General features: G+C 45.2%; 1 protein-coding gene across 1 annotated transcript in view; it reads right to left on the bottom strand.

Annotated features, from left to right (window-relative positions):
- RRP12 (ribosomal RNA processing 12 homolog) overlaps positions 1-14,511 on the bottom strand; it is a 1,372,062-nt gene that overhangs the window by 1,007,441 nt on the left and 350,110 nt on the right. Inside the window, exon 15 of the mRNA XM_069611582.1 lies at positions 5,069-5,190. Coding sequence (XP_069467683.1) covers positions 5,069-5,190 — 122 coding nt within the window. The remainder of the gene's footprint in view (positions 1-5,068; positions 5,191-14,511) is intronic.

Genomic DNA, 14,511 nt, shown 5'->3' with positions numbered 1-14,511 from the left:
AGACGCCGGGGTAGGACAGCATTCCTGTCGATCTCCATAAGGTGTTTAAGTCGGAGATGGCCCCTAGATTGTTGGAAGTCTGGGAGGACGCTCTTGAAAGGGGTGAGCTGCCAGACACTATGAAAGAGGTGGTAATAACTGTCCTGCTTAAGCCACACAAGCCCCAACAGGACCCCTCATCTTATCGCCCACTATCACTAATCAATACTGACGCAAAAATGGACGCCAAGGCCATAGCGAATCGCCTGATCCCTTACATGAACAAGTTAATCCACACAGACCAATTGGGATTCAACCCTACCCGATCAACTGCGCTAAATCTATGGATATTCACCATTACATCACAACTAGATCCAAACACCAAAGCTGCCGCAGTCACCCGGGACACTGAAAAAGCATTTGGCTCAGTATCTTGGAATTACATGTTCTCGATCCTGGGGAAAATGGGGTTCGGTCCAACATTCATAGGCTACATCCGAATGCTATACAAGAGACCGGCTGCTATGGTCAGGACGAACAACACTCATCCTCCTTCACATTGGAAAGGGGCACTCGGCAAGGCTGCCCACTATCCCCATTTATATTCGCCCTTACGATAGAAGGGATGGCGGCCAAGGTAAGACATGAACATACCTGGAGGGGAATCCGTATCAGGGGTGCCCCCCAACTCCTCTCACTATACGCAGATGACACATGATATATGTCAGACATCCTGAGACACACCCCCCCCCCCCCCATCATGAAGGAAATATCCACATTCTCAACCTACTCAGGATACAAAATTAATCAGACCAAGTCTGAGATCATCCCACTAACGGCAAGCACGGGGCAGTCACAGGCTACGGGTGATTTCAAATGGGCTCCCAACTCTGCACGCTACCTGGGCATACTAATGGTCACGCATTGGCAGACCCTCTACGTAAATAATTACGAAGCATACTTGCGAACTTTGAAACAATGGGTAACCCTGCTCAAAATGGTTGTGGTCCCCAAACTGTTGTACCTGTTCTGAGGCATCCCTATGTGGCCGGGAAGAGAATTCTTCCAAAAACTACAGATATTATCCATCGTATTCGTTTGGGGCGGGAAATCAGTGAGGCTCAACTGGGGGGAAAATGTGCGAAAGATATGAAATTGGTGGGCTGGCAGCCCCAGGATATAAATTATACTTTCACACAGCACAAGAGCAACTCCCTCATGGTCAGCCGCTTCTCTAAGCAACGAGCTGGGGGTAGATCTCTCTCCGCAGCAGGGGCCTCCCTCTGGAACAGCCTTCCTGCCTCCCTGAAACTTGAGGAGAACCATCTCCGGTTCCGGAAGCACCTCAAAACCTTCCTCTTCGCTTCTGCCTTCTCTCTCCCTCTCCCCTGCTAAACCTTCTTAACTCCCCACTGAATTCTGCACTAAACCTGCATCTGGGCCACTCTCAGCGACCTCGGTCCAGGGCCCAGCCACTCTCCACTTGCACTGCCTCCCTGGCTCCCCCTGCACTGTGGGACTGTCACTGTATCCCTACAGCCCCCTTCCCAGCACTTCCCAGCACTTGCTCTGCACTTACCTCGCACTTGCCACCAGCTGGCCCTTTTTATTTATCATTTATTATTTATTTTTTATTACGCTACTTACCTTGTACTGCACTTTTCCCCCACCTCCTCCCCCTGCACTTTCTCCTTTTCCCCTTACCTCTGCACTTGCGCGATCTGAATGACACCTGGCCTAGTAGGATCGTTTGTCTGTTTTCCCCTTATTTCCCTCCCTCCCTGCCTCCCTGCCTCGTCGCGCCTTGACACTTGTGTATAGGCGCGTTACAAATACCATATCATATCACAGGCCCACTTCACCAAATACTGGTCAGACACAGCCAAACCACACGCTCACGTGCAAGCTGAAAAGTTCGCAGTAGACCCCACGAGCATACAGGCGAGGCAGTTTGCCAAAATCAAGGGAAACATTGGGAAGGTGGACCCGGTGGCCACAACAGTACGGGCTTGGGTCAGCATGTTTGCAAGGGTGGGCTGCGAGAACCCATATTGGCCATTTGTTTCCCTATGGCATTACCCAGATTTAGAACCCACTTTTGACACTGCACTACAAAGGAAATGGGACCCTGAGAAGGAAATGAGATTAGGGGATTTATACCCCGAGTGTAGGTTTGCCTCACTAGAAATTGTTCAGGGTAAGGTGGGACCGGGTCTCATCACAACTCTACAGTACTACCGCATGAAAGCAGCATGCAAAAAGAAATGGGCTACATTCCCCCATGGCCCCCGAGACACACCAATTAATAACAGCAACTATGTCACAAGATGGGTTTACAGGTACAATATTCAGTCTGTATAGGGCAGACCAAAAGCATACCCAGTCCAGAATTTGAATGAAACTAAAATGGGAACGGGACTTGGGCATCACTATAAAAGATTTTAAATGGACCAGATACTGTCAGCACACCAAGACCATCTCACTTAATTCGACCTTTAGGCTCATTCAATTTAAAATTCGAAATCTACATATAACGCAACAAAGGGTTTCCAAGTTCGACCCTACCCAAAAAACAACCTGCCCCAAATGTAATGCTGACACAGCAGACCCCATTTATATGCATCAGGACTGCCCCCCTGTTAAAGCATTCTGGGAAGAAGTAGCCAGAACTGTGAGCGACATCACCGGGATGAACATCCATGCTACCCCATTGAAGTACTTACTGGGAGACACAGGTAAGGCCTCGGTCAGAACCCGTCGCCTTGTTGCCATTGCGGGGGCAGTAGCCAAGAGAAACATTTTACAGGTATGGAAATCTAATGCAGCCCCAAACCACAAGACATGGCTACAGGACTTACTGTATGTACAAGAGAATGAGTAACATTACGTAAAAAGTATTACAACAGTATGCAGGCCAAAAGACATGGGCCCCACTGTGGGCATAGCTCAACTGTACTCACGACAGTGACGATGAGAGTATAGTATGAAAACCCTGCTCTTGTGTGGTTACAAACTGAACTGAAAGCGAATCTGGAAATGCTGTTCTGTTATTTAAGCTTACTGTCTACTATGATGATGCAATAATGTATTCTTGTGAAGTGCCTGTCAGATTTAAAATAAAGGGTTAAAAAAAAAAAAATTAACTACCGGGGACGTAGGACACATTTACTACTTCCATGCAATCAACTGCAAACGTAAAAAATCAAAAATATGTAATTAAAAGAAATTCTTCATTTATCACATACCTTTGAACTGTCACCTTGAATAGCTGCTTCCATTCTAAAAGTGTAACATTGGGGTTTGCTTACCTTTAACTACTTAGTGCCTTTCTAAAATAGTCTTCCAGATTTCTCCCTTATCCTAGAGTTGCATTCTGCCCCTCCGAAAAGTATACCAAGTGCTTTACTGACCTTAGAATTGTGTTCCACTTCTGAAAAGTATCATTGGTATAACTGACTATTCCTGTAAAAGAAACAGCGTTAGGGTTTACTCACCTTGAATAGTTTCTTGCCATTCTAAATGTGTATCCCAGAGTTATTGATCCATGAGTAGCCGACTGCCCCTCAAGTATATAAGCCATTTACTTTCCTTTGAAGTGTGTTCTGAAAAAGGAATCTGAGTAACTAACCATTCTGAAAGAATAATAAGTTACATATGTTGCAAAGTGTTGGCATGCCTATAGTATTCCCAAAACAGAAAAAACACTTTAGGTTATTATCAATAGGGCTGCTTACCTTGAATTGCCTTGTCATTCTTAAAGTCTACTAATGTGGCTTTATTCCCCATGAATGTCATTCTACCATTCTAAATGTATATCATTGGGGTTTACTCACCTTGAATTGCATACTGCTATTCTAAATAAGGTTTATAGTTTGGTATGCATACCGCAAGTATTGTGTTGGTTTTTATAATTGTGTTTATGAATGATAATAGCAGTTTGTTTTCTAAATAGGTCTCTTTGCCTGTGTATATATAAAATAAACCATTATTTTTACAATACATCAGTGTATCAGTGTTTCTTTTGACCATAGGTATGCTACAATTTCTTTGTACTTATCTACAGCTGTCTCTCCTCCCTAAGATAAGCCTGGCTGCTCTGTCATTGCTACCAAATAAACCAGGTGGTACAACCTTATACTAAGAGTTGAAGTTTTTGTATTGCCCAGGGTATCGTTTTATAAGGCCCCTGGTGGACTTTAGAACAACTGTCCTAACACTGCCACCAGCTTGTCTTTAGGCACATAAAAATATCCAAACATCCCCAGTGTAAAAGACTACAGCGATACAAATGTATCCCTATGCACTGCGTTGTAAGATGCTGTGTGCACTGTTATAAAAGTTACCAAAGTAAAAAGACAAAAGAGAAACAGTTTGCCAGTACAAATCGTCTGAAGGACGGATCGGTTTCCCCATGACAAATGAGCAAAATGCCATGAAGTTCTCTGTAAAAAGTCAGGACAGGCCCAAAAGCAAAAGGTTTGGGGGTCCATAGAATATGGAGCATAAGTTGCCTAAAAGAGAAAGCATTCATGACAGATGTGGATTGAACTAGACAGTCCCAGTCCCTTCATCATGCCACACAGAGCAACAGCCCCTTAGCTCACAAAAGCCGTAGCTTTCCCCGGGAAAGGTATTTCCATAGAAGGCATTTCCTGGCCTGCGAAGGCAGAAAGAAGGCTAAAGAAAAATACGACCAAAGGACAAGTGAAAAACCTTGAGGTACAGCCATCTTAGGGTGCTAGCCACCATTAGTGACCATTTGCGGTGATTAACTGCTGCCACCAGCTCGTCCTATGCACATTTTAAAAGTAACCTAAAATCCATTATATAAAAAGTTCAAAGAATACAAAGTATCGTAACCGCAGTTCACTTTAAGGTGATGTGTGCAATTGTACCAATACAAGAAATTCACAGTCTTCCAGACTGGTCAGCTTCACCATAAGAATGATCAAAAGAGCAAGGGAAGTAAAGCAGGCGGCATTAGACAAGTAACCACATCTGTGTACATTAACTGTAAACATTTTGAGAAAATCAATGTTCAATGCTTCCAAACCGCAGCCACTCAGTCTAAGGAGTAAAATATACTTGCCTCGGTTTCTCAGTGTGGCTGCCAGTGGTAGGAAGTATACAGCAAAGAACCTCAGCTCTGTGTTTTTAACGTGATCACGAATCACTGGAATCAGCCAGCTCCGAGGGAAATTGCATTTTTCCCTGGAAAAGACAGACAAAGCAAAGAAAATGTAATATTTAACAGACATATCAGTACATAAACAAAACCTGGTTAAGTTAACATGAAGGACATACTTCAAAGTCTGGAGACTGAACATCAGTTCATTAGTAGTTCATGTTACTAGTCAAAAGAATTACTGGACGAATATAAAATGCTTAAACTGACATACTTCCAAAATAAAGACTGACATTGTATTTAAAATATAATTCCTGGTTGGGGAAATCTAGGTTAGGAGATTTTTCAACAGTCCTCTGTTGGGAGGTGATAATCTAGCCAATGGCAAGATAGGGTCCCTACCAGACTGAATTCACTATGGGTAGCTACATCAGAGAATGTTGACTTCACTCAAAAGAGGGGAGAAGGATGGTGGATAGGTACAGCAAGTCTGAATAAATAATCCAGATTATAACACTACACAGGAACACTGGAAAATACACACTTGGATACTTAAAGGGCCCTAGGCCAGATTCTTCCGACTCCTACAGCTAAGCTTGAGGCCAATGCCTGGGGGCAAATCTATACATTATAATGTTGTGGTATGGGAAGAAAATGAGTTGCTACTGTTAAAGCTGAATTTTTATTTTTATGGGTTCTACTGTCCCATTAAATAGGACCCCTAAACCATGTTTTTCACAGTTGTTTTCTAGGTTCTTGGTCTTACTGTTCTGGTCAGGGGGACATTTGAGCCCCCCCCTGCCACTGCAACTCTTAATTCATGGACCTAAGGTAGCCCACAAGGTCCCTGGGACATAAGGTGCTATTTGGCAACCCATTTTGGGCCTATGAGGTTTTGTGAAGGAGACTGGTTACAACAGTAATTTAGCTTTGGCTTTGCCAGGGGTGCATATTTTACCACATTAGTAGACATTTTCAAGTTCTCCCGTCTGCCATTTTGCTTTGGGCCATTCCTTTGTTTAGGTTATCAAGGAAGGCCTAAAATGGCTGTTGTGCAAACATGGGATCACTCTGGGCCCACCCATGCACCCCTCTCTATTGGTTTAAACTGGCCCTTGCCTATACAGCCCAATACACAAACTGTGGGTGAAACGGAGTGTTCAGTGGTTTTTAGGGCCAGCCTGTGTTAGGGAGAATTCTCGGTTTAGGCTGAATTTCCTAACCTAGTGAGTCCCCCAGCAGCTTTGCTGGATTTATGGGGTTTATTTTTTTCTCCTGCCAAGAGTGAGACTCTTTTACCCTCACTCTTGGACATGATTTGAGTGTGTTCCTTTGACTCTAGATGTGTTTAATGGGCTCTGGGGTCTTTTACTCCATAGGGCGTCATGTGTTTTTGTGCTGTGTGTTACACAGCACACTCAGTGCAGTAACACAGGGGTGTCAGTGACTCCCCAGTATAGACTCCATACCCTGGGACTGACTACTGTCTCCCAGGGTCTGTAAAGTCACCATTGACTTTACTAGTCTTAAATTCTGAACAGAACCAGTACAAACCATCATATTGTGGATGTACTGGCTGGGGCAATTCGATTGCCCCGGGGTCTGTTAGTCAAGGGGGCACGTCTCCGTCCCCCCTGATAAGAGTTTTGGCTGGTGGCAGTGGATACTACTTTTTATATTCAACCGTGAATATTTCCATATGGGATTTTCCCATTGTTCGAGGCTACTATCTTTATTTAATTACGAGAGCCTCGAACATACCAACGGTTTATTTAATTAATATTAATTCTCTGGTGGGTGTTTTTTGCCAAAACTCGGTTCTAAAATGGCGTTTGTGTTCTCTTCTGTGACTCCAACCCAAGTCGAGCCCTTTGTTCCACTTTTTGGCGGGCTTCTCCACAGAAGCCCTCCAAAGTGGTGCCACTCTGTCTGGGGTACTTAGGAGGGGTGGAGGGGGATTTAGGCACCCTGGACTGAGTTGCCTAGGCAACTCAAGTCGCACTCCGTCCTGATTGGCCCAAGTGGTGAGCCGGCCGGCTCACCACTTAGCATGTTTGAGTGACAGCTAGGCTGAGTGAATGGGGGTTTTCTGCATAAAAGCAGGGCTTTGGGGACTGGAACTTCAGAAGTCACCACAGGACCTAAGAATCCGACGAGGGAGAAGTTGAGCCGACCTGCCACGACGACACCGGTGGTGCCCTGCTGGACCGTCGCACCACTTTTCCCAACGACAGAGGAGATCTCCCGCCAGAGAGTCTTCTTCCTTTGACTGGTGGGGATAACCAGTTTCACCGTCTTTTCGCCTTCCCGACGCATCTTGTGGCCGCCTTGCCTGTGCCCCGCACCCCGGCAACCGGAATACCACGTTTTACCACGACCGCGAAATAAAGGGTACTACCTTTAACCGGAAAACTCTGCGGCTGGTTTCTTCCCTGGCCTGGCAGTGCAACGACCTTCAGCTTTCCGCCAAGTCGAGATCTTCTCTTCCCCTGGACGACGCCGAGACTTGCAATCACTGCCAGGAACAACTGCCACCGCAGGAGGATCCTTCCCACTTAAGGTACCGTGTTCCGCCTGGCTTCCCTTGCCACCGACTGTACGGGGTAGATTTAGCCCCCAGCTTTCGAACCTGGGTTAGCCTGGGACACTGGCTAAACTTTTCTAAGCCTCCCTAAAACTCTTTGAACTCTCTGCAAGACTTTCTAAGCCTAGTGTAACTGTGATCTTGGGCGCATTTGTGCTCTGCTCTCTCCAAGAGTGGGCCCAGCCTATGGACTTTGGCTCGCAAGTGACTTTTTGCTCTTCTGCCTTGCTAATAGTGTTCCTAAATCTTAGAGTGGTGTACCTTTCCATATTCTGTCTTTTTCCCTCCCTTTTTCATAAAATTATTGGAGTTCCATCTATAGTTAAGCGCTCACCTCTGTATGAAAATAAGTGGTGTTAACTAAGACTTATCTGATAAGGAATAAGGGTTGTATATATTATAATAGTAACTGTGTTTAGAGTGTTTTACAATAAGAGTGCTGGAGTGTTTCAAACAGTGTGTTTTTAAATAAATAATTATATACTTTGATACCAAAGCTCTGGTCAGTGTTTGCTTGTATAATTGTGTCTAAGTGCCTATTGTGTATACTCTGCATACTGCCTAACTCTTCTGGAGGGAAGTCTGACTGCTCAGCCACAGCTACCAGGTAAATCTGGGTGGTAAAGACTGCTACCAAGTGGGTTTACTGCTAACACCTGTAGTCCTAAATCTTTTGCAGTGTTCCCTAAGGGAACAGCACAGGTTTCTGCCTAACAGCCTGATTAGCTGGCCACCAAAACCTTTTGGCGTCTGCCCTTTTGTCTAACTGGAGGGCTGGCTTAGACCACCTTATGAGTTAACAGATCTAACTAGGGAAGGCTGACAGCAGGCCATCTGGCCATCTAGTTTGGCTTGGTAAAATGATGCAGCAAATTGTTTCTGAAAGTGTAATCTGCTAATCAGTTCCCATTTGTGTGTTGCTCCCTGTGAGAAAAAAAAACAATGTACATGTGTACAGTCTGGTACAGTTTCCGGACATCCACCAACAAATGCCTTAAATTGGCAGCAAGGCAGCATCAAAGGTCACATACATCCCTTCAAACAACTGCAGGAGCACACAGTTCCAACAGGCAGAGGTGGCTTTTCAACAGTCTGCCCCTCTGGTTCAAATAATAATTAATGTTTGCCCTAGCAGACAGGTGGTAGTTATTAATCTCTCAATGTAAGCTATGTCTGGTTTTGAAGCAGTGGCTACGGAGATTACACAATACAGCCACAAGCATTGGATGCCATACTGTCAGCTTGTTGAGAAGTGACTCCTGCATGACAGCACTGAGGGCAATATCCATCTGGCCTGGTTGTAGCCACAAGAACCATGTGAAACCCAGCCAAGGAAGCATTCCATCACCCCCGCCATCGTCTTCTTCCCCCCGCACCCCGAGAAGAGTAAACACTTTTCTCCAGGAAACCTCCCAAGGACATCCCAGGCAATCCGTGCTTCAAAGACACTCCTCCATGACAATGGACCCATTATGCCAGAGTGGTGATCACTGGAGTCCTTTTGAAGAACGCACATAGGGGAAGGGGCCAGAGTTAGAGTGGCCCACTGTCATATCTAAAAAAAAAATGCAAAGCAATTCCCACGAAACACTCCATAGGACCATCAAGAGTGGCAGATAAAACCTGGGTATCACTAGAAGAAAACTCATGTAATATTAATTGCAAGTCACAAATGTACTGGCAAAGTGCATGGAAAGAGCAGGTTCAGTATATCAACACCTGCAGAGTCCTAAGAAGTGAGAAAAGTGTATAGAGCTTCAGTGTTCACCACATAGATTAGTAGGGAAGGAAATGTACAACACTTGCAGAGAACCCAGAGAAACATAGAAGTCGTTTTTTTTCACTGCAAATCTAACAAGGAGAGGAACTGCATGTAAACTCAAGACTATTGCACAGAATATAAGGGCTGTGTAAAATATCTGAAAAACAGGTAGAAGTAGCGCTTAGGATGACAAAGGCTGTATAACGTGCATATGTTAAGATGGATTTCTAGAATCTCGCCTGGACGACAGATTTGAGACGGCCACCCTACTTGTGATGAACAGGGAACTTGCAGAGGTTAGCCAAAACACAATCAAGGTAGTGTGGAGATCAGTCAAGGTTTAGTCTCAAGAGTGAGTCGTGACTGGGGCTCTCAATGAGTCGACACAGTATGACAATATAGAGAATCAGTTATAAAAATAGTTATTTATTTTAGGCCTTATGAAGACACTGGAAAATTAATCTAACCAGTAGTATCACAAAACTCTAGAATACAAATATATACAATTACCGGTATGTTCACTTAATAAACAGATCACTCTTTCAAGCAAAGCAGATAAGTTTGATGCACTTAATGATGGGAACTACATCAAAAGAGCAATACCCTAACATGAGAAGTCAAAACCTTAAGATGATGGGGTCCTCATGCCCAAAAATCACAGGTTTCAATGCAGTGTTTCTCAGCAGTATGTGTTCTATTTAGACAGGAAAGAATGCAATGGCCTTGTATGCAGGATACCGGACAGAGGTTTGATTACCAAAAAGGTGAGTGGAATGGGAACAGGAGACCAAAGGACATGTTTCCCAGTGTTATACTATGGAGGACACAGAGTTGCGGGAGGTAGTCGACCGACACATTGATGCTTACTTACCTCCATGACTTCGATTTTCCCCAAAAGTCTTTTTGGATTGTCTTGGAGTTGCTGGGGGCTTGATCTTCTGCCATTGATTCCACTGAGGGGGGACCCAGGAGTTGCGGTTTCAAGGATTCTTCTTGTCGGCTGGTAATTCAAGATTCAACCAGTCGGTGAAGGAATACAAAATCGAACGATGCAGGCCTCCTTTGGACACGCCACTGAATGGAGGAAGGGGAGTTCCAGCAACAGTAACAGATTGCAGGCAAAGACTGGCATCCTTCCAGTCACAGCAGCTTCTGTAGGACAGGTTCCCGTAAAGGTGGGAAGCTGAAATTCAGGGAGAAGGCGACTTGCGGCACACAAGCTGGCGACCACCAAAGTTCTAACTTCAATTCGGAATGGCAACGGTTCCGGCGAGTGTTAGGAGAGTTTTCCTAATGTCTACCTGTGTCAATACTTTATAAAACAATCCCTTGGTATACAGGCCCCAACTTCTAGTATAAGTCTGTACTACTCAAGGTTTTGGTAGCATGGCAGAGAAGCCAGGCTTATCTTAGGAGGGAGATGTAAGCCGTTACATAGCCCCAAAGAAACCCTTACACACTTGTAGTTATAGTAATATAGATATTTATTTTATAATCCCAAGGTAAGGTTATATTCAGTTAAGGAAGTACCATAACTAATGAACACAATAGAAAACAAAAGCAATACTTCAGGTGAGTAAACCATAAGTAAAGAATTATACGATTTATGAACACAGTTCAAGTTAAGTAAAATCACTTGTTATAGTGAACTCAGAAAATGTTCTTTTGTGGGAATAAAAAGGTTAAACAGCACCAACAATAGCAGGGCAATACTTAAATTACTTTCCATAGACCATAAGGCTTTAGCAGTCCATTCCTATCTAGGTAAGAGTTCTTCTAAGTCAGATTGATGGGAAAGCAGGTAAGGCACAGGAGCAGAAAAGGCAAAGTTCTAGAGGATTAATTAAAAGTAAGATGCTTTTGTGGGTTGAAAAGGTTTCAGGGACTTTGGGAAAGGCTCCATGTGGGCGCACAAGTTAGGCCTGGGGAAACGGTATGGGTCAACACCCCAACTACCGCAATCAGCACTCCAGCAGGAAAGGAGCGACAAAGTGACTTGAGGTATGTACCACCACGAGTCGCATAGTACGAGGAATTGTGAAGATGCAGCCGGATTCTTTCATGGTGCAGCAGCGGTGGATCCGGTCTCCTGTTCCTTGGTCGTGGTGACGAAAGTAAAAACTCTATTAGGTCGGAGTGTCTGGAGTGTTTCCTGTGTGGGGCAGACTAACTGGCTGTGAGAGTTGGAAGCACTTCTTCCTGAGCCAGTCTGTTGTCCCCATTTGATGTTGCCAGAGGAGGCGCAAGCTTGGAAAACACTCCACGGCACGGAGCGTCGCAGTGTCTGGGGTGTTTCCAGTGTTCCCTGGGAGACCTGGGGACTCGGGCGTGCCAGAAGTGATTTGCTTCAGTCATCCGTGGCTGGAGTGTGACTTTTGCAAAATGTCAAAGGGAGCCAAATGTGAAGCCGTTTTGAAGAAACGTGCTTCGCTGCGGACAAGAAGACTAGTGCAACTGCTGCTTAAGATCCACTTGTCCACCCCTCCTTTCATGGCCAAAGACTCTACAAGGCAGACCGATTGGAAATCGGATTGTGAATTGGGGAGGAAACTGGGAAAGAGGTAAGAATTTCACCCTCAATAATCCACACCTCGGCTGGGGCCCGCGACCTATAGCCAAACACACGTCCTCCCATTGCAAAAGACAAGACCATTATAGCGAGATGGGAGACATATGTTATGAATGGAAGTCAAAGAGCAAGAGCACGAACGCACCCCGGTATAACTCGCTGCACCTTTGCTGTCAAACGATAGCACGGCTCTTTGCTCCACTACAGTTACCCCACCCTCAGCAACAATGTTGCACACTAGTAATGTTACTCTTGGCGACCTACTGCAGTACACAACTGCAGACCAAATAGTCAGTTATATCCATAACAGGAAATAAAACCTCAACCTGAGGTTACAGCTTCAGTATGTCGATCACTGCAAAATAAAGTGAGCATGCACTTAGAGACTTAACTCTCAACCTCCGTGAATTGACATCTTGTGAAGTCCCTGAAATACTACCTGAACTGATATCAGAAACCATTAAAATGAATACGCACAAAGCTGATGCCACAGAAGACGCGCCTGTATTGACTCAACTCGGCGTCGATCAACACTCCAGTTGAACCAAGCCAGAATGATAAGTGTTTCAAGGTGCGAAGAGGAAAGGAAAAGGGAACAGAGGGAGGACAGAGCAAGATCTTACTAGGCCAAGTGACATTGAGATTGTGCAAGTGCAGGGTATATGGGAGGGTAAAAGTGCAAGGGGAGGGGGGACAGTGCTGTACATGAAATCAAAACAATAACAAGAAGTGCGGCCAGCATATGGCAGGTGCAAGGTTAAGTGCAGACATCTGGTGTCCAAAAGTGCAGGTAGGGGGGACTGTAGGGTTACAGATAAAGACAAAAGTGCATGGGTTGTCGGGAGGCAGTGCGGGTGAGCAACTGGTTGGGCAAGGACCTAGGCCCAAATCAGAGGGTAGCTGGTGACCAGTGCAGTATCGGACAGAAAATCAGCAGGGGAGAGGAAGAGAAGGCAGAAGCAAAGAGGAAGGTCTTGAGGTGCTTCCGGAACCGGAGATGTTTCTCCTCAAGTTTCAGAGAGGCAAGGAGCCTGTTCCAGAGGGAGGCCCCAGCCGAAGAATGATCTACCACCAACTCGCTGCGTGGAGAAGCGACTGACCCTGAGGGAGGTGGAAGGAGCCTGTTCCAGAGGGAGGCCCCAGCCGAAGAATGATCTACCACCAACTCGCTGCGTGGAGAAGCGACTGACCCTGAGGGAGGTGGAGGAGCAAATAGCTCGAGTAGGAAGGTATCTACGAAGAGACAGTTCGAGGTATTGAGGACCCAGGCACCAGAAGGCCTTGTGTACAATGCAGATGGTCTTGAACTTAATCCTTGCAGCAACTGGGAGCCAATGCAGAGATTTCAGTGCTGGAGAGATACAATCCCTGGGCTTGAGGCCAAGGACCAGTCTTGCAGTCCTTTTCTGGGTGAGTTGCAGTGGGTGGAAAGTAGAAGCAGGCAGATTTAGAAAGAGGCTGTTACAGTGGTCCAGCTTAGAGAGAACCAGAGCTCTAGAGACCGTGAGCTTCTGCGGGAAGAATAGGAAAGTAAGAATACCTCTGAGGAGGTGCAGTTGGTAGTTTGACTTCTTAGAGACGTCAGAGATGTGAGGAGAAAAGGAGCGTGTGGAGTCGAAGATGACCAGAGGTTCTTATTTATGAGTCCTAATTTATAGCCAACACAGGCGCTATATATCTAAATGCATCTGAAGACACAAATCTGATGAACCTGCTGAGTGAAGATACGCCTTGCGATCCGATTCTCTTACTGTGGCTGAAAAATAGTCTTGTGACATCGAGATTTTCTTACAACTAGAAAACAGACTTAATCTAACAAGACACGCCGCCTTAAATGACGGTTCTGTGGCAATGAGAGAGACCAAACATTCCTTCAAACAAACGTAGAAGGATTGATTCATACACCCCTCCAGGAGTCATCTGTTCACTGTACAAAATAGGTGGAAAATGTGGAAACATCTACGCAGGAACTCCAACTACCTCAAACCTCTCGTTGAGGGATAAATGTAGTGCTAACTAATCAACCGATTGATAAGTCTTCAATAGGCATCTCGTTAGTGTTCTTCTTACCTTGGGGATATCCCTTTGGACTATCTGAAGAAACAGAGAAAGTTCCCAAAAAACTCACTTCTTAGGATGCACATTCAAAATTGTCGGCCTTAACCCTTTCCTTGGCACCCTTTCTGAAGATGTATGAAAGCATAAACGATAATTCTAAAAGCTGAACCACCATTATAGCCATGATGCATTTGACGCTCCTTCATCTTCAATCATTTGGATGCATGGTACAGGAAAAGGAGTACACCAGGCACAAAAGACCATGTGTGACTAGTTGAAAACAGTGTGGAAAAGAAACTTGGCAGAAGTGGCACGAGAAGCCCAAGCGCTATTAAAAATGAACCGAGCCTCCACAACCGTGCCAGGTAAACATTCTGGTGCAAGTGCTGTAACGAGCACTCACGCTGATGAATCAAGTCAAAAAAGAACCGTGA

The sequence above is a fragment of the Ambystoma mexicanum genome, chromosome 8, assembly GCF_040938575.1.
Source record: "Ambystoma mexicanum isolate Mex_15411 chromosome 8, UKY_AmexF1_1, whole genome shotgun sequence".
NCBI classification, from domain to species: domain Eukaryota; kingdom Metazoa; phylum Chordata; class Amphibia; order Caudata; family Ambystomatidae; genus Ambystoma; species Ambystoma mexicanum.
The sequence above is the reverse complement of the archived record's forward strand: the minus strand, read 5'-3'. Positions and strand labels throughout refer to the sequence as shown.